Source organism: Leptidea sinapis, chromosome Z (assembly GCF_905404315.1).
Source record: "Leptidea sinapis chromosome Z, ilLepSina1.1, whole genome shotgun sequence".
In the NCBI taxonomy this organism is placed as follows: domain Eukaryota; kingdom Metazoa; phylum Arthropoda; class Insecta; order Lepidoptera; family Pieridae; genus Leptidea; species Leptidea sinapis.
Genome location: NC_066312.1, coordinates 8,435,492 through 8,454,887, shown reverse-complemented (window position 1 = coordinate 8,454,887; position 19,396 = coordinate 8,435,492). Strand labels below are relative to the sequence as shown.

Here is a 19,396-nt window from a genome sequence, read left to right as displayed (position 1 = left end):
TGTTATAACGCCTATTATTATTACCAATTAGACTCCGTTAAAACAAATTATTTAGAAATATTTAAATAGTTATCAGTAGATGTTATTCAAATGACAGTAAAAATTAAATCGAATCAATGCAGTGCAGTGGTCAAAGTTTATCATTCACATAGTGACAGTGCAGAATTTAAATTAATTGTTAATCACACCGATTAGGTATTTCGCGATCGTGCAAATCGAATTACATAATGTATGTGGTTTAAATACACACTGAATGAGAATACTGGTAATAGTAATAATATTTGTTGTTGCACTCGTTCATACCGCGGCTGCGCATTCCGTTGTATTTCAAACTCACATAGTCTTTGCCTCATTTTTTTTTATGTAAGAGGGGACAAGAGGCTAACGTGATGGGGAGTGGTGAGGCAACCGCCCATGGACATCCGCAATACCTGAGGTGGAGAGTCAGTTTTTATGCAAAAGGAGGACAAAGCGTACGGGTCACCTGGTGTTAAGTGATCACCGCCACCCATATTCTCTTGCAACACCAGAGAAGCGTTGCCGGCCCTTAAGGAAGGTGTACGCCCTTTTTTGAAGGTACGCACGTCGTATAGTCCCGGAAACACCACACATGGAAGCTAATTCCACATCTTTGTTGTACGTGGATAAAGTTCCTTGAAAATAGCACTGTCGAGGAACGCCTCCAGATGGTGGGCATGCTATCCTAATTTGTAGCGTGTCGTGTGAAGGTCGAATTCAGTGGCAGGAATCAGGTCAAACAGCTCTCCGGAACACTCCCTGTGATAGATGCGATAGAAGACACACAATGATGCGACGTCTTCACGCAATGCCAGGTGATCAAGCCGTTCAAAGAGGCTACTCTCTGCTCTAAATTTGAAGATCCCTAAGTCGTCTCGTTCGGGAAAACTCCAGCCGATAATTCATTTCACATTATAACTGTACAAGGCAACAAGTTTCTCGCAGAACGCCTGATTGTAGGATGACAGGCATCATATAATGTTGATGGTGGATTTCGGCTGCTGTTATCTAGTCGAACAACTCGTCTGAGCTCACCCTGTGGCATAAGCGGTAGAAGATGCAGAGAGAATCCATATCTGTAACTGTACGCAACATCAAAGAATCTATCCATTCGGAGATAACTTAATCATTGAGTCGAGTCATGCGTGTATAACTAATTGCCTACCTACTTAAGCTCCTTAGGTGCCTATGCCATAAATTATATTAGACATCCCAATCTATTTTCACGGCAAACACCCTATCTCTTTTCCCTTGTTTAAACAAGTACCTGGATGACCGAACCTTGCTCGGATTTTTAAAAAGGTAAAAAACTTGAACAAAAAAGCACTAATAGTAGATTCGGATTCGAACCGGGGTCTTCTGCTTTCCGGATCACCCAATGTCCCATCTGAGCTATTATAGCGAAATTTACCTTCGTATTCTAATTGTAGCCGTTTCTCATTAAAACACGGATTTTTTTTTTTAAATTCAAACCTAACTATATCGATTTCTCGCCCCCGATACTACCTGTATACAAAATTTCAATAAAATCGTTGGAGCCGTTTCCGATGTTCAAATTATATATATATTTATATACAAGAATTTCTCGTTTAAAGATATAAGATTGAGTTTCTGCAACCCTATCTACTGAATCTTTCATGAATGTCACCTAATAACATGAAACTCGCGGATAACCTGACATCTGCTACAGTTTATATATTAATGAATACAATTGTGAAATAGTTTTATTAATTAAACCTTTTTTCTAGCTATTATCATTATAACATTACATTTTTTTTATTTAATATTTAATATATTGTGTACTGTTTCTTTGTTTTTTAATTAATTTAGAAATCATAAAATCCGCACGTTTTTCTATGCGGCATTAAGCTTTGCAAAGGAGTTAATGTATATTGAATTCATATAACATTTCATAAGTGGTGGCTTCATAACGATTGTCTGACATAAAGACGTACTCACATAGCGTTGTACATTTTAATACGCATCGAAAATGACAGGATATTTCTAAAGATATAGCGATTACAGAATATTATCAGCGCTATCTTTTATCTATGTCTTTATCGGCAACATGACCATATTGCATTTCATGAAGGCTCAAAATATCGCATTGGCATTGAACGTGTCTGGATATCTGCCAAATTAAATTTTTCATCTCATTAAGCTTTAGTCTCGCTCGTTTGGTTATTATATGTTATTTCTAGTTTAATTATTTTATATTCTAAGCAAGAAAACCTTATTTTAACATTAAATTATTTTTTTCTTTTTTGAATCCTCTTCACCCCTGGTTTCGCAGATGTCCGTGGGTGGTTGCTTCACCACTGCGTCTTATAACGTGAGCCTCTTGCCCGTTTGCTCCCTCTTATATAAGAAAATACGGGTTGCACTCTGGGAGTGCCGGCAGAAGTTAAAACTTGACCAATAACGATGTGCATTTCAGAATATTTTGGAATGTTTAGCGATTAATTTTGCACGAATTGCTTTATATATCAGTATAAAAGTACGGGCGTTTATGTGGTTAACAAATTCATTTATTGCGTTATCGTATTCAAAAATTACAATTTATATTACTTACATGAAAAATTGTACACTTTAGAACTATTACAATTATTTTACATTAAAAAGATTATCCCTCAGAAAAATCAATAATCTTATCCTATCTAATCATCCATTATTTCAACAACGGTCTTACGAATTTTCGATCAGACCACGTGTTAATATTTTATACTCATCCCAAGGAAAGTGCTCAACGCCGCTAAACAAGTTTCACTTCGAAGCTCTAGACTTCAGTCTCTGGAAACACATTAACTTTAGCGATTGTTGTTGGCAATGCTATGATAACGTAAAGTTTTAATGTGCGTGCGTTTGCTGAAACTAGAAGCGAACTGTTCGCCGCTATATCATGTCGATTATTTCATCGTGTGCGGCATAGAGGTGGAATTATTGCAGTGGTGCATATTTTATGTTAAATAATTAACTCTTATATCTTTACTCAAATATCTTGTATGTATCAATAATGTTTATACTACGCTTATGAAACGTTATAAAAGTTTTTTAATAGTAAAGATATTTTATTATTAATAAAAAACTTATACCTTTATAGACTGGAAAAGCTCGAGGAGTCCCTCAAAGATGAAAGCCTCACAGAGAGCCAAAAGCAGGAAAAGCGTCAACAACATGCCCAGAAAGAGACAGAGTTTCTCAGACTCAAACGGTCGAGGCTCGGCGTTGAAGATTTCGAACCACTTAAGGTATTTTTACTGTACCATTTACATTGTTCGCTGATTTGTGCAAAATTTATGATTTTGAATAAGATCGAAGAAAGCAGAAAATCAATCCGACTGAGTTTTTTTTATGATAATAAGAGACGAGACGAGCAGGACGTTCAGCTGATGGTATTTGTGTATTATTTCTAGAAGTGACTTTTCACTTTAAAATAACAAATTGTTTCGATATATAATCTCTATGACATACCAGATATGCTAGAGACACTAGTAAAAATAGAAATACCTAACAAAGATCTGATGAAATCGCAAATATCGAGGGAAGTGAATTTTTATCGATATTTTTTAGGTGATAGGTAGAGGTGCCTTTGGTGAGGTGCGACTTGTTCAAAAGAAAGACACGGGCCACGTCTATGCTATGAAAATACTCAGAAAGGCGGACATGCTTGAAAAGGAACAGGTGAGTTGCATCGTAAACTATTTATACCGTAAGAGCGCTTTCGCACTACATCCGATCATCGCCTACTCCTAAAATCAATAGATATATTGTGGTTTTAGTCGCGTCGAATCCTACTCTTAGTTACATCGTATTCAATGTCAAAACGATGATTGAACGAACGAAACATTATTCGATATCATCGGTCCTAATCCTACTCTTAGTTGAAAATATCAGAGACGAATATTCGTATTTAACAAATAATCAAACGTCACTTTTACGATAATCTCAACGACACCTTCTAGGCTGTCGTTGTTATTATCGTTTTAAGTTGTAGTTGTGCATTTATTTTGATTGTCAAGTTAATTGAAGTCAATTTCTTGAGTATTTTGGTGTATATTAAATAAATAAACATACGCCAAATATTTAAACATTAATTAGATATTCAACAGGTTTTTTTCTACTACCAAGTAATTTAAGTCGTTTATGCGTAGAAAGTAATGCAAATGGCGGCCTGACAAATAGGAAGTCGACGGGTTGAGATACTTTTTCTTACATGTTATTTATTCGCAAGTTCGTATTATTTATTCATTTTTAAATAATCATATTATATTCATTACATAATTCTAGAATATGTACATTTTGTATAAATGATATAAATTGGTGGAGCAGAGTCTGGCATGGTCCTTTGCTAAACTATGTTTTGACTTTTGACACTTAACAGCGACATAGCACAGATAATATATTTTAGTTTTTCAAGGTTTGCATATAATTCATTCACACTAATATAGTAAAAAATCCAAAATATTAGTCTATGGTTACGATAAACGAATTCGAACATTTATTAGAGTAGGGAAGTTGCGATATATTCGGAGAATTATCGTATCTTTCCGAATGTATCGTTGTTGATTTTGCGAGTAGAGACCCAGAGTCCCATCCCTATCCGTGAAAACACGGTCCAGAATAGTCGTAAAACTATTTCTATTATAGTTTACGCACTAGATCCGGCTTCCGTCATCCGATTTCTTTCAGTCAACCGTAGAAATAGTTCTACGATTACTTCGGGACCGTGTTTTTGAAGATACGGATCGGACTCTGATCGGACAGGTATAGCTGAAAAAATGAAGCATGTCTTAAATATCCGACCACTTAGTCTTAATAACAAAACTAATATATGATATTATATATAGAAAGCCTTATTTTTGAACAAATATTGAAAAGTTATGCAGTGTTTCGAATTAAATGAGCCCTTTTGTGGATATGTCATGCTTTTGTTTTGATTATACTCCTTAAAAAATAACTCTAGAGTTTAGTTTATTGTATGACAGATCTCATATATTCGTTTTGCATATTATATTCATCCCACGTATTTCAGGTGGCCCATGTAAGAGCTGAAAGGGACATCTTAGTAGAAGCAGACCACCAGTGGGTAGTAAAAATGTACTACAGCTTCCAAGATCCTATGAACCTCTACCTCATCATGGAGTTCCTGCCTGGTGGTGACATGATGACACTCCTTATGAAGAAGGACACCCTCAGTGAGGAGTGTGCTCAGTTTTATGTTGCGGAAACAGCTTTAGCTATTGATAGTATACATAAACTCGGATTCATACACAGGTATTTGATCTTCTTGTCATAATTATTGTAGAAGCAATTATTGAAAACTGCGTTTTAGAATAGTCAAATAGCCCAGTGGTTAGTGACTCTGCCTACTGAGCTAGAGGTCCCGGGTTCAAATCCCGGTGCAAACATTTATATGATGAATACGGATGTTTTTTTCCGAGTCATGGATATTTATATATATTTATGTATCTTTATTGTTTATATCTTGTACCATTGTTGCCCTTATAGTTTGGGGCAAGATAATTTGTTTAAAAGTGTGTCAATATTATTTTAATATACTATAAATATGTGGTCATTAACTTTTCACCAGTGGGAGGCGCCTATTTCTGCCGTAAAGCAGTAATGTGTAAACATTGCTGTGTTTTGGTCTCAAAGGCGCCGTAGCTAGTGAAATTACTGGGCAAATGAGACTCAACATCTAATGTCTCAAGGTGACGAGCACAATATTATATTGTATTGCCGCTCAGAATTTTTGTAAATTAATTTATTGTAATGATCTGGGAGTAAGATCGGCGTTATTATAGCAATTTTTGTGACGTTTCAGAGACATTAAGCCAGACAATCTGCTACTGGATGCTCGTGGTCATATAAAACTCAGCGATTTCGGTCTGTGCACTGGGTTAAAGAAAAGCCATCGTACGGACTTCTATCGAGATCTTTCGAGAGCAACGCCTTCTGACTTCAGTGAGTGTTGTTTTTTATATAAATTTATCATGCTGGGGATCTAATTTTATAACTATTCATAATAGACTTTGTACACGCTAGATATTTTTATTGATATTTTAAAACATTCGACACCGACGGCTATCAAATTATTATCGAAACTGAGTGCATAACTTTTTTCATTACGACTAACCCCCTTATTCATAATAGTCTGCTAACTAAAAGCATTGCTGATTCTCACTTTGTCTTCTTCTATTGACCTAAGTCAGAATGAGAAAGAACACTCCTAAGCGGCTGTTTTAAGTTAACGGACCATTATGAATAAGGGGGTAGGTCGTGGATTTCATGATACTTAAGTGCCTTAACTATAGCTCTGTGAGAGATAGAGTCGAAATCTTTTTTATAATCTTAAAAGGGCAAAAATTAACTAAACCTATTTGTACATTTATCTTTACTGTATAACTATACAGTAAAGATAAATGTACAAATAGGTTTTTTTTAAGTAGTTACTAAAATTAATAATATTATTAAATTAAAATAAAAAAAGGTACTCGACAAGCAAAACATAATGTACCTAATATTTGTAATTTTGCAATCATTCAAGGCAAACTAAGGGACGAGAAATATTTTTTACGTTTGAGGATAGATAAAAAATAAATTTCTTAAAAATAGTAAGGAAGCGAAGTCATAAAAATTTGCTTACAAAAATATGAATAAGAATAAATATATATTATTATAGTAACTAGTGAATTTGTATTTGAGATAAATAATGTTTTTTTCATTTTATAATCTAAAAATTAATTTGCACTTAAGTGGAAGACGAGGTCTCAAAGAAACCATTACGATAATTATTAATGGTCCTCTTTTAAAAGCAGAAAAACCAACAAGAAAATGAGAAAATTGCCCACTTATGTTATTATTACAGTATTGATCTTTCCCTATTTGCAACGACTTAAGTTTCAAAGAAGTATTATCTATTAAATAGTACAAAAGTAGACGTCTAACAACGCTATAATAATATGTACTTAAACAAAGCATTTTATGAGCAAAGCTGTAATTGCATAAGTGGCCGATTTTCTCATTATCATGTCAGCTTTTATGAATTTTCCAATAACATCTTTTGACATAATCACTGTATTTTGAATTCATAGCAATATTCAACAAAGGGAAAGGGAATTACAAAACCAAACAACAGTGTTAGAAGTTACTCTTCTTCTTTTAAATACAACCAATGAAAAAATTATTATACCGCATAGTTAGAAATGATTAAATTATTTTTATACAATTATTGAGATTTTTTTTAAACTTTAAAACTTGTATATTAAATGAAATTATATATAGAATTTTTTTTGACTCTCGACCATTGGTTGTGATTCAGTAAACATGAGTTACAAGAGGCTAGCTTACCTCACGCTAAAAAAAAATTGCTCTGTCGTAAATCCTATTACTCCACTGCTGAATATCTAAATGATCGGACAGCCTGGGACTAGATTGTGATTATTTTATAGCGATAGAAATGACTGTACAATATTGTATATTTTTATTGTAAAGAGCGCAAAAAAGAAGAATGCTGGGAGAGTTTCTTGCGCCGCTTCTTCTCTCTCAGAGCGCCATTTGTTTCCGAAGCGGTAGTAGTATAAGAAATGACATCAAAAATAATTCTAAAGGAATCAATTTTGAGAGAATAAATGCATTTTTTATGCCTTTTTATCGAATTTGAGTGACGGTGTGCGCGCGCATCGTAAAATTCACACTGATATTTTTGACCTAACGCGCCATTTATATGAAAAATGCGAATCATATGAAAAAGTACTGTTAGATATATTGGCTATATATGTTGTAGTTTACTTCCCAGTTTCGACGTCGTCGTCGGCGATGGATTCGAAGCGACGCGCCGAGTCTTGGAAGCGTAATCGTCGCGCCCTCGCCTACTCCACCGTGGGCACTCCCGACTACATAGCCCCTGAAGTGTTCCTACAGACGGGATATGGGCCGCAGGCTGATTGGTGGAGCTTGGGAGTTATTATGTAAGTACTTTTGGTGATAACGAACGACTCTGCCAGCGTAAATATCCATTAAGTTGCTAACTGACTGCTGAATAAGTATGATTTTGTACGCTGCACTAATTCAAAATATAAATTTGATTTATGTTTACGTTATATAAGTGTAAGTGATAAGTGAAAGTTCAAAAGAATTGTTTAAAAAAGTTTGTGTGGTAAAGGTTACTATAACATTAACAACTTTCTTAATTATTATACCACAGATTGGGAGTAGAGCGACCGCGCTCAGGCTATTGAACAATAAAGTTTATTGTACGATTTTACTACTTTATTTTACTTTTTTATGGTTCATTTCACGTCTGAGGCATACTTTTGCGAATGGTTCGTAGTTTACTTTACTGGTACTTTCAATTTAGTGATATTATGATGATCCTATATTGAATAAAAATGTTTGAATTTGATTTTTGAATGTCGATACTTTAGATTTTTTTATAGTAAATTATGAAACTAGTAAGCTAAATTGGTCTTTTCGCTCGAGGCGTTATTACGATAAGTGAGCCGAGAGTGTCATGACTCATGATCAATGAACACGCTTTTCATATGACCTTTTTAGCGATAACAAATTTTTATATGCAATATTATTTAAGATTTATCAAGTTATTTATAAGAATTTAAATACACATTTTCTTGAATAAAGCTGCATAGTAAGTTAATGTTAGTATTCAAGTTAAAAATTATTTTATATTATGTATCAATCTTGAAACGACACACAACTTAAACAGTGTAATATGAAACAGATACTACTGCCCTAGTGTGATAGTTTAAAATAAACGTGTGTTTAATATAATTAATTATGAGAGGAAAAACTATGTAATATAATCCACGTCACCTATGGCAAGTGTGTTGTAAAATAATGGAAAATATCTTTTCAAGTTGTGCCATTGATATACATCACAGATACGAAACATACTATGAAATGAACCCCTTAAATCGTAAAATGGAAGCTTATTTGGGTGTATAACTAAGTAAACGACGATGTTTTGTTGGTTCCATCTTAATAGGAGCTTCAAAAATGCAATGCACTTGTTACTACTATTTTGTTGCATAATATATCTGTAAAGTTTGCTTGGTTGCTTATTTGTGTTACTATTCCGTACAAAATTTCATATCTATTCGACTTATGGTTCAATAGATAAAAATCACTGCATCATATTATCCCCACCATCTGGATGCGTGGCGGCCACAATGCGGTTTTCAAGGAACTTTATTCCATCAATTATAACGTGACTATGTTCGTCGCAGTGGTTATATCGTCTTTTATATGTGTGTTCATTTCAATTGAAAGAAAGAAAGAGAAAATGTTTATTGACGTCATTATACATTCTGATTATAGTTTTTAAAAGTTATACTATTCTAATTATATATACATACTAGCTGACCCAGCAAACGTTGTATTGCCGATGTTAAAATCGCGATAGAAAAGTAACTGTTGATCGTAGATGGGTGAAAATTTGAAGTTGTATGTATTTTTTAATACTGACTCATAATAAAACAAATTTAAAAAAAATGTCTTTAAAATTAAAAAAAAAAAATGGCGTCCCCAACATTTAGGGGGATGAAAAATAGATGTTGTCCGATTCTCAGACCTACCCAATATGCACTCAAAATTTCATGAGAATCGGTCAAGCTGTTTCGAAGGAGATTAACTACAAACACCGCGACATGAGAGCTTTATATATTAGATATATATTCAGTTAGATAAAATATCTAAGTCAAGTGAAGTTTGTGAAGTTAATTTTTATAATTTGAGTTTTTGTTTGAGAAATTTAATTAATTTATAATTTGAGTTTTTAAATGCAAAAAGATTTTGTGTTTTGCTATGCGCCTAAGAATTACTTTTGTTATTATGCAACTATGATATTAACTCTATTATAATCCAAAATATTTTTAATTATGACATTATTGTATTTTGCGAATGCAACTTCAATTATTTATGAACATTTAATAATATAGCGACTTATTATTATTACTGAAGTGTATATTTTCATAGAATGTGCGATTAAGAGCCACAAAATAGCTAGTTTATATTTATATGTACATTTCTATAGTGCTAGCGTTCATAACTATTATTTTTCCCTGAAACGACTCGAACGATTTTGATAATTTAGTGATAATTATTATATTTTGTAAATTTTTTAGCAAGTTTTCACACAGGATGCGCTTTTGTTGACATTTAGAATTGCTGCCACTTAAAATTGTTATGTATTCATTATAATTACACCAGGAACAGACATAAACTGATGATGCCTACTACTCGGCTTAGTCGAGTTAGTAAGTCTTTTGTGGGGCGATGTTATATACTTTTACAACAAGATCCCAGAAAGTGTTCAAAACAAAGGTGTTACGTTATTCAAAAGAATTGTTAAAAAACGTTTGTGTGGTAAAGGTTACTATAACATAAATGACTTTCTTAATTATACCACAGATTGGAAATGGAGCGACCGCCCTCAGGCTATTAAATAATAAGTTTAATTGTACAGCATTACTTTGTAAATGTTACTTTAATTGTAAAAAATATTTTTGATGAAAAAAAAAAGCCCACTGAGTTTGTTGCGCCCATTCTTCTCAGGCCTGAGGCATTCACTTTGGAATGGGTGGAAGTTTTTTTTTTACTTTCAATAAGTGATTTCACATCCTATTTTGAATAAAAATATTTGAATTTGAATTTGAAAATTGTTTTTTACACTTCTAGCTATCAACTTTAACCTGGCAATTGACGGATATGTCATTTATAATTCCAAGTGTGCGATTAAATACTATTATTGAATCTTATTAAATCGTTGCAACTTTTTTTTTTTAAATTAATCTTTATTTAGCTTATATAATTGAGGTTTCTTCACTTGACTCTGACCAAATTCCTATTAAAGTATTATTTTAACAGAAGTACAACCGTTTTGAATTATTGGTACGGTCATCGGTAGCGGTTATCGGTAGTCGTCTATCAGGTGTTAATTATCATTAAATAATATTTCATTTTATTTTATATAAATAAACTACACAATATGCAAACAAAACGTGTACATTTAAACTGACAGTGTCCATCTTATAAATTTCATCGTTATACTTTCCAGGTACGAAATGCTGATCGGCTATCCACCATTTTGCTCCGAGTCGCCGCAAGAGACGTACAGAAAAGTCATGTCATGGCGTGAATCTCTCACTTTCCCACCAGAGATACCCATAAGCGAGGAAGCGAGAGAGACAATCATGCGCTTCTGTTCTGAACCGGATCGCAGGTTGGTAGTCATTTCTTATTTAACCTCTGATATGCCAACACATCTCGCGCGCCGCAGAAGCCACTCGCTGAGTTGTTTTGGCGCCAAATCCGGCGCCGGCCAATTGAAACGCTATACCCACTTGTGTCTACAATAGTCGAGGTATAATTGGACGTAATTCCAGAAAAACGTTCCAAACCACAACCATGTCGAAATTGAGTTAAGAACACAAAACTGGTCACGTGATTCATATTAACGGATTGACAAAAAACGGCAGCCCTACTGTCACTCCTTAAATGACATCATGACTTAGTACCCAACCCACTTGTATGAAATACATTAATATTTATTAAACTTTAAACATGAATTCCTTAAAATGTGATGTTTGTGGCTTGGCACGTTTTTATGCGGTTTATGTTAGTAGATAAGCATGCTTGGTTATTGTAAACAAAAAACGTGATTTATGATAGATTCGTGCTGTGATATCGCCGCTCTTTCAGAGTTAATAGTCATCTTTGGTTGATAATTGGAAGCTAAACAGTAGCTTATTTGACATGGATACAGGTGATCATTATTCATTTTCGCCTCCTTTTTGCCAATTAAGTTCAGAGTCTTGTGGCGCGGGAGCAATCTTCATGGAATTTTCTTGAGACAGTTACGTTTGAAGGCCTTCGATTCTGTGGGTTGAAATATTCTGACTCGATTTTTAGTGCATTATTAATGGCGTTCGTTGGTTGTAAAAGTCATAAAAACCTTCAATACCTTAATCATTTATTAATAATAAAAATTATGTAAATACTTTCTATCGCTGTAAAAACGCAATTTAAGCAATGCACGCACACCAACACAAAGTGACTTACAAATCCTGAGTGTAAGACGTAGCTTGCCACGCACACTTAGGTAATAAAACTGGCCTGTTTTCATTGCTTGTCTAGCTGATGCTGTATCTAAGGTATCTAATACATTATGCATATTATATTTGTGAAAAAAAGTTATAGCGATGCGGTACTCGAATCCGCGACCTCTCGGGTTCCGTCCGAGCGCTCTTTCAACTGAGCCGACCATTCGAGTACACATGGGTTGTAAATTTCTGTATATCTTATTCAACTCCCAGAAGGGAGGGTTATCACTTTAAAGTAACAAATTGTTTTGATCGGCGCCTATTTCTGCCAGTAATGTGTAAACAATAGTGTGTTTCAGTCTGAAGGGCGTCGTAGCCAGTGAAATTACTGGGCAAATGAGACTTAACATCTTATGTCTCAAGGTGATGAGCGCGACTTGTAGTGCCGCTCATAATTTTTGGATTTTTCAAGAATCCTGAGCGGCATTGCATTGTAATTGATAGGGCGTATCAATTACCATTAGCTGAACGTCCTGCTCGTCTCGTCCCTTATTTTCATTAAAAAAAACTCATACATTGTTAACATTAGGTTGGGTTCCCAACGCGGCATCGAAGACGTGAAGTTGGTGCAGTTCTTCCGCGGCGTGGACTGGAACCACGTGCGTGAACGTCCTGCTGCCATCACCGTGGACGTTCGCTCTATTGACGACACCTCCAACTTTGACGACTTCCCGGACGTCAAACTTGAGATACGTGAGTGTATACCTGTATATCCTTACATAGTATAAAACCATCACATCATCAGCCGGAAGACGTCCACTGCTGGACAAAGGTCAAATATATCCATGACGATCGGTCCTGCGCTGCCCTCATCCAACGTATTACGGCGATCTTGACCAGGTCATTGTTCCATTTGTGGGAGGGTTACCAACACGACGCCTTCCGGTACGTGACTGCCCCACCGGATCGAATTATGAGCCCTGCCCATTGCCACTTCAGTTTCGTGATCATTTGACATATGTCGCTGACTTTGGACTAATAATAATAAAACCATAGACAAAATATACTTGATATAGACGAACTGATTCTCAATGTGTGTGTTGGCTAGTCGCTTAGTATTCAAAGTACTAAGAAGCTAATGTCAAGCAGGGCTGACTGTTTACGACTTGTCAATTAAAATAGGTTACAGTCACAAATAGACTCGCTGTCTTTTCCTGTCTTGCTGTATGTGTATAAGAGACTTTCTTCTCCGTATTAAATATATATATAATGATTTTTCACAGAAGATTTATTATCAACGAAATTGTCACAGCAGCAACTATGAATGTTGTGTACATCTGTTATTGGTACCCACATAAGTAATTTAATTTCTTATTGTATATTATGTAATTGTAATATGTGTGTACTGTTGATGTATCGTTAAGAATAAGTAAGAAAATATGAATATTTGTTCATAAGGTATCACCTCAAGTCAGATGGACACACAAAAATAAATTTTTTGACTGTTGGATAACATTATTACATATTATTATGCTAAAAGGCATAAAAGGCATTTATTTTCTCAAAATTGATTCCTTAAGAATTCTTTTTGATGTCATTTCTAATATACTAGATACTACTACCGCTTCGGAAACAAATGGCGCTCTGAGAGAGAAGAAGCGGCTATTTAAATATACAAATTGATTTGTAAGCATTTTTCTGCTCGAGGTAACTGGTCGATATTATAATCAGAAATATTTATCCGCAATAAAATGTTTAATCATTACAGTTTTTTTATCTAAAATGTCTCAGTTGTCGTCTCAATCTTTATATTTTTGAAGTCCCTACTAAAGAAATACTTTTAAGCTTTTATTTTGTAGTTGTTATGTTATTTCGGTATTTACCAGTTACTCTTTATATAAAATAATTGTAAAATTCAGAAGGTACAATTATATTAATGTAGAATGGCATAGTGTTTTTACCACTTCCCTTTAAAGGGGCTAATGTAAAAGTTTTTATTTTTTGACCGTCATAACTGTTGTCTTTTTAAATAAATTAATTCAAATTGAAATATTTATTATTCAAAATAGGATATAATATATAAAAGTCAAAAACTACCATTCATTTGACAACATACTTTATCAGACCTGATAAGAACGGGCGTAAAAAACTCAGCGGGCTTCTTTTTTTTTCATTAAATTGTGGTTAAAATGTAATATCGTACAATAAAATTTATTATTTAATAGCCTTAGGGCGGTTAGTAACCATTCTTAATATAATTTTATCACACAATTTTTTTTAACAATTCATTTGAATTTCATAATAAATTTGTTTTAAACAGATTCTCGGGTCTTGTTGTAATAGCATAAACATTGCCCCAAAAAAGACTTGCTAACTCGACTTAGCCGAGTAGAAGGCATTGTAAGTTTATGTTTGTACCTGGTAACACATTATGGTAATGAAAGTTTCTAGCAAATTCACTTATTATCAAAAATATATTAGGAGGAAATAGTTAAGATGTTTATTTCTTTAAATTTTGCTCTCAATGATTCTTTAGGAGCTAAGTTATAAATAGCGCGAATAGCCCTTTTCTGCAACACAGAGATGGTATTTATATCGGCAGCATTGTCCCATCCATACATAGGACATAATACTATGAAAATAACTAAAGTAAAATAGTCGCGTCGTTATCTATGTCTGTTAAATATCTAAACTTTTTCATAAATAATAATCTGTGAGGCCTAGGTAATGTGAATTGATAGATGATTGTCGTATTTTCAGCATCTGCACCAACTACACAAGACGGCGAGGTGGCGTACAAAGATTGGGTCTTCATAAATTATACTTTCAAACGATTCGAGGGTCTTACTCAAAGGGGAACGCCAACCAAAAAGTGATCGAAACTATCCAGTACCAACATCGCCAATACACCCGAGCTTATTGCTAACCTATTATAGTTATACAATTTAATATACAATTTATTTGCGTTGTTTTCTTTTTCCATTGTATATTGTATTTGCCCTGCGAATGTATTTCCTTGTGTTAATTCGTTTATGTGTTCTTATTTTATGCGTTCAAGACAATCTCTTAATTTGATTACGGGAATGTTCGACGAATTCAGGGCAAACGCACTTTGTACACGTAATTGTTGAAGTTACATTTAGACTAGAACGGACGACATTAGCTCAAGAGCGATTAAAATATATTGAGAAAATAAATAACTCTCGATTTGACCCGTAACTCTTCGAACAATTTTCAAATAGTCTGTAAGGGACTTATTTTCATTAGATAATTGATATGGTTAGTTCAATAAATTATCATTAAATTAAAATATATCGAGATTTTCGGTCTCGATATGACTCCTAACCCTTCGAAAACATTTCAAATAATCTGTAGGGGGTCTTTTTATTAATTAATAATATGGTTAGTTATATAAATTCATTAGGAAATTATAACTGTCGATTTGACCCGTAACTCTTCGAACAATTTTCAATAAGTCTTTAGGAGACTTATTTTCATTAATTAATGAAATGGTTAATTTAATAAATAATTGTTGTAATAATTACCGTTCGAATGGTTTCGTCGATTTTTCGAGTAAAATACTAACTCATTCTTATATTTTCGTATAATTAATGTATACTAATTTTTCAATCAATGTGACTGGATCACATGCCTTAACCACTTATATTAAATTTAAATTAATCTACTCTCATCACAGTATGCATTTAAGAATGATTACATTATTAATATACATATAGCAAATGAAACGAAATGTACGATGTTTCTGTATCCATTTGTGCAATGTGCGATTATCCTGAACTTTAAATAGATTTTATTGTAAATATACAATCACAACATATTTAGAGCACTAGTTGAATGCTTTTTCACCATAAAGTATATTGTCCTATGTTAAGATAATTTAAACCATTAATTTATTTAAAGTCTCTTCTGCATTGCTCTGTTTATTTGTAATTTGACTTCTTAATGTCTAGATGGAGTATAGATGTATGCTTAATTAGACTAATTTGGAGTTTAAATATCTTAACAATTCATTTAATCCCTGTTTTGTCTTTGTTAACATGATGTCAACTGTTGTGTAATAAGGGGTATTAAAACACGAAGCCTTGTGTGATAATAGTATCACATGAGTGTTTTAATACCTAATTAAATACACCCATAATATCTATAAAAGATTCTGAAAGAATAAGCTTACTGCTAAAATAAAGCCAGTCCTAGTCACCATTACATCATCCAAACGAGTGTTGCAATGAAAACGGGTAATGTAATGTTGTACTGAATTTCATTACAACACTCGTTTGGATGATGTAATGGTTACCAGGATATTAGGTGTTTAATGTTGGCAATAAGCTAACTGTTTTAGAATATTTTATAGAGGATTTAAAGAATGGGTGTTGATAAACAATATAACGCTACGCAATCAGTCACTCAGCACATATTACTCCATTTAGACGCATATAGACAAATCTGTTTATAGTTATTGGAATATTTTTATTGATAATTCAAATGAAATAACTGCACACTTAATTCATTGTTGAATTATTTTGTCAATAATTAGAAACTCCACTTGAGTTCTTGTTCGTTTTTTTTTTAATTTTGTGTGAATTGGAACCTAGTTGAGTTTCATTAAAAATAATTGTAACTTTATTTTTATTAACAATTGAATTAAAAAGTAAGATTTAAAACGTTTACTTGTGATATTCTTTGCAACTGCTGATAATACATTCGTAAAGTTAAATAGTTTTTTTTTAAATTTTGTTGATTTACAGACGACACATGAAACCCTAGTTAATCTAGTTAATTTATAAGACGAGCTTGTCTAATAAAACAACTTTATCTTACACATGACATATAATTTAAAAAAAAAATTACCCGCAGTGCAAGGATATTAGATTGAAGAAAAAAAATAATGATTTTTTGTAGGAAAGGACTAACTATTTATTTCCGGATGCTTTGTATCGAATCGATTTTGTTGATCGAAAATGTTGTATGAATTCATTAGTATTAATAACCACATGACATTCTAATTAAAGTTCGAGTAGTTCTAGCCGATATGGGATATAGATAAAGTCAAATTAAATAATATATTATTCAATTAGTTGCAATCGTTAAAATAAATTTAAATGTAATATAATAAATCTGCTCAGTAGTTTTGATTTAATAAATACTTGAATATTAATTAGCTATTGCTATATGATTATTTAGATAGAGCTTGACTTGCCGACTTGCTTTGAGAGTAAAGAATACTCTAATTTATATAGCGAAATAGTAAAGAAAAATTATTTAAGTTTTGCGCCACTATGAATCGAAATGAATAGTACAAAGCGTGGCTTTACAATGGCGACATTAAATAAACACACGGGTACAACTATTTAACCGTAGTCATTAAAAAAATATTCAAAAATAAAATACATAATTCACCTAAATAAATTAAAATTCCATAGTATCATTCTGGAACAACCTGTAAGTAATGTAGCGGTTCGCTAGCGTTGGCACTGACACCTACTACGTGCCGTCCTAAATATATATGTAGATAGGGTTTGTAATTTAATGTAATAACTATATTTTACAGTTTCCACTAGTAATTATAATAATAACTGACTCAATACAATTTGGGCAACGTTACCCCTTAGAATTCACAATAAGGAATGCCTAATTGAACTAAGCGCTCTGGCTTATATAGGGCACGACCGTCTACCGTGATGATGCTACCAACTGTTAGTTGGCACTGCTGTAGTGCCAACTAACTTACACAAATCAAATTAACTAAAGATCTAAATATTTTATGCTATTATAGTTATTTCATAGTGATAATTATTTCAAATAATGTTTAAATATTAACAGTAGTTTGTTAAATAAATGTAATTATTAATTGGGATTTCTTATCATGACGTTGGGACACATCAAGCTGAAATATATAATTTGTTTGTTTGTAAATTTCAAAATTAAATGATTTACTATAAATTTTATAGTCATTTTTTACGATTAAAGTTAGATAGCTCTAGCCGTGTGCTCCTTTTAATGTCCCCATTATAGTGTCACCCTGTTTTTTTATTAAATATCGCAAATTTACCTTTAAACGCAATCAAATCAAATCAAATTGTCAACAATCTCTTAGAGTATCATATTATATTGTCAATTCGTTGACGCTGGATTCAAACGATTGATGATATAATTCTCAAGGCGCAGAACTTAATAGATCTTGCCAAAGTGCTGATTCACACTGAGCACAAACAAATAATTAATTCGTACACTGTCAAAGCTCTTGTTAATGTATAACAATACTAGTAGATATAATTAATGCTCTTCACTTATATCACAATTATTTAACAACTATATGATACAACACGCTGTATAGGTTGTAATATTAATGATGGAACCACACAATTTTGTTTTTCAGAAAATTATTATTTTAATAATTTTTCTTCGCATATACTGCAAATGTATTTACATAGTGTAATTTCTATTTCTACTTATCTCTACCATTTGTAACGTTTCGAAGTGTATTCTGTTTTTTTTTGTAATGTTGTCTATCGGAAATGTACGCAACGCTGTTTGTCCAAATATTTCCATATAGTATCATAATTATTCGATTTTAAAATTATATTTTGTAAATATGTTAACAAATTATAGCATTATGATATGAGAGTTCAATTTGTTGCGATTAAATTCCGTCCAAATATGTTTATTTAAATATGTAACAATCGTGTTTAACATATTAATTAAAAAGTGAATGATTGCGTATATTTCAGCTAGAGAACTTTTTTTTTAAATAAATTTATCTGTTTTGGGCACTGACGTCTAGTTTGTTGTAATAATAATGTTGTAATTGTATTGTCACGCAACAAGCATCATTATTTAATAATATTTTAATACCACAAGTTGCTCATAATAAGCAAACTGTCTATCATTATAAAAAAAATTGTGTGTACTTATGTATACATGCGAGAAGTTATACTTCTTTGGCCTAACGAAGCAAAAATCATTAAAATGATTTATTGTTATTGTAAAAACCTTGCCAAGATGGCTTTGACATTTAATTATTAAATAATGAATACGGCTGTATAGGCTTGAACCCTAATAATGGATTTCTTGGCCTAAAGGTCTAGATACCAGGCCATAAACTCCAAAAAAAAAAATCCCTAATAATGGACTAAGAAACAAAAAAAAAATTACCAATGATGCAAACGTCAGAAAATTTTAGGAACCAACTTCAACCTGTTACAGTGATGCGCGCGCATCTTATAATTTCACTCTGATCACTTTCATAACGCGCTTAAAGAAGTATAACTTCAATAATATACAAAAACAATCTTGTAGGA

General features: G+C 32.9%; 1 protein-coding gene across 2 annotated transcripts in view; it reads left to right on the top strand.

The window, feature by feature from the left end:
• LOC126978354 (serine/threonine-protein kinase tricornered) overlaps positions 1–19,162 on the top strand; it is a 34,412-nt gene extending 15,250 nt beyond the window's left edge. The window contains exons 4-11 of one of the 2 annotated variants that reach the window (XM_050827109.1): positions 3,119–3,266; positions 3,589–3,699; positions 5,051–5,292; positions 5,843–5,982; positions 7,817–7,988; positions 11,093–11,257; positions 12,667–12,830; positions 14,838–19,162. In XM_050827109.1, coding sequence (XP_050683066.1) covers positions 3,119–3,266; positions 3,589–3,699; positions 5,051–5,292; positions 5,843–5,982; positions 7,817–7,988; positions 11,093–11,257; positions 12,667–12,830; positions 14,838–14,953 — 1,258 coding nt within the window. In that variant the 3' untranslated portion in view covers positions 14,954–19,162. Of the gene's footprint in view, positions 1–3,118; positions 3,267–3,588; positions 3,700–5,050; positions 5,293–5,842; positions 5,983–7,804; positions 7,989–11,092; positions 11,258–12,666; positions 12,831–14,837 lie in introns of both variants that reach the window. The other variant, XM_050827108.1, reaches the window with a different exon arrangement.
• The last annotated feature ends 234 nt before the right edge of the window (positions 19,163–19,396 follow it).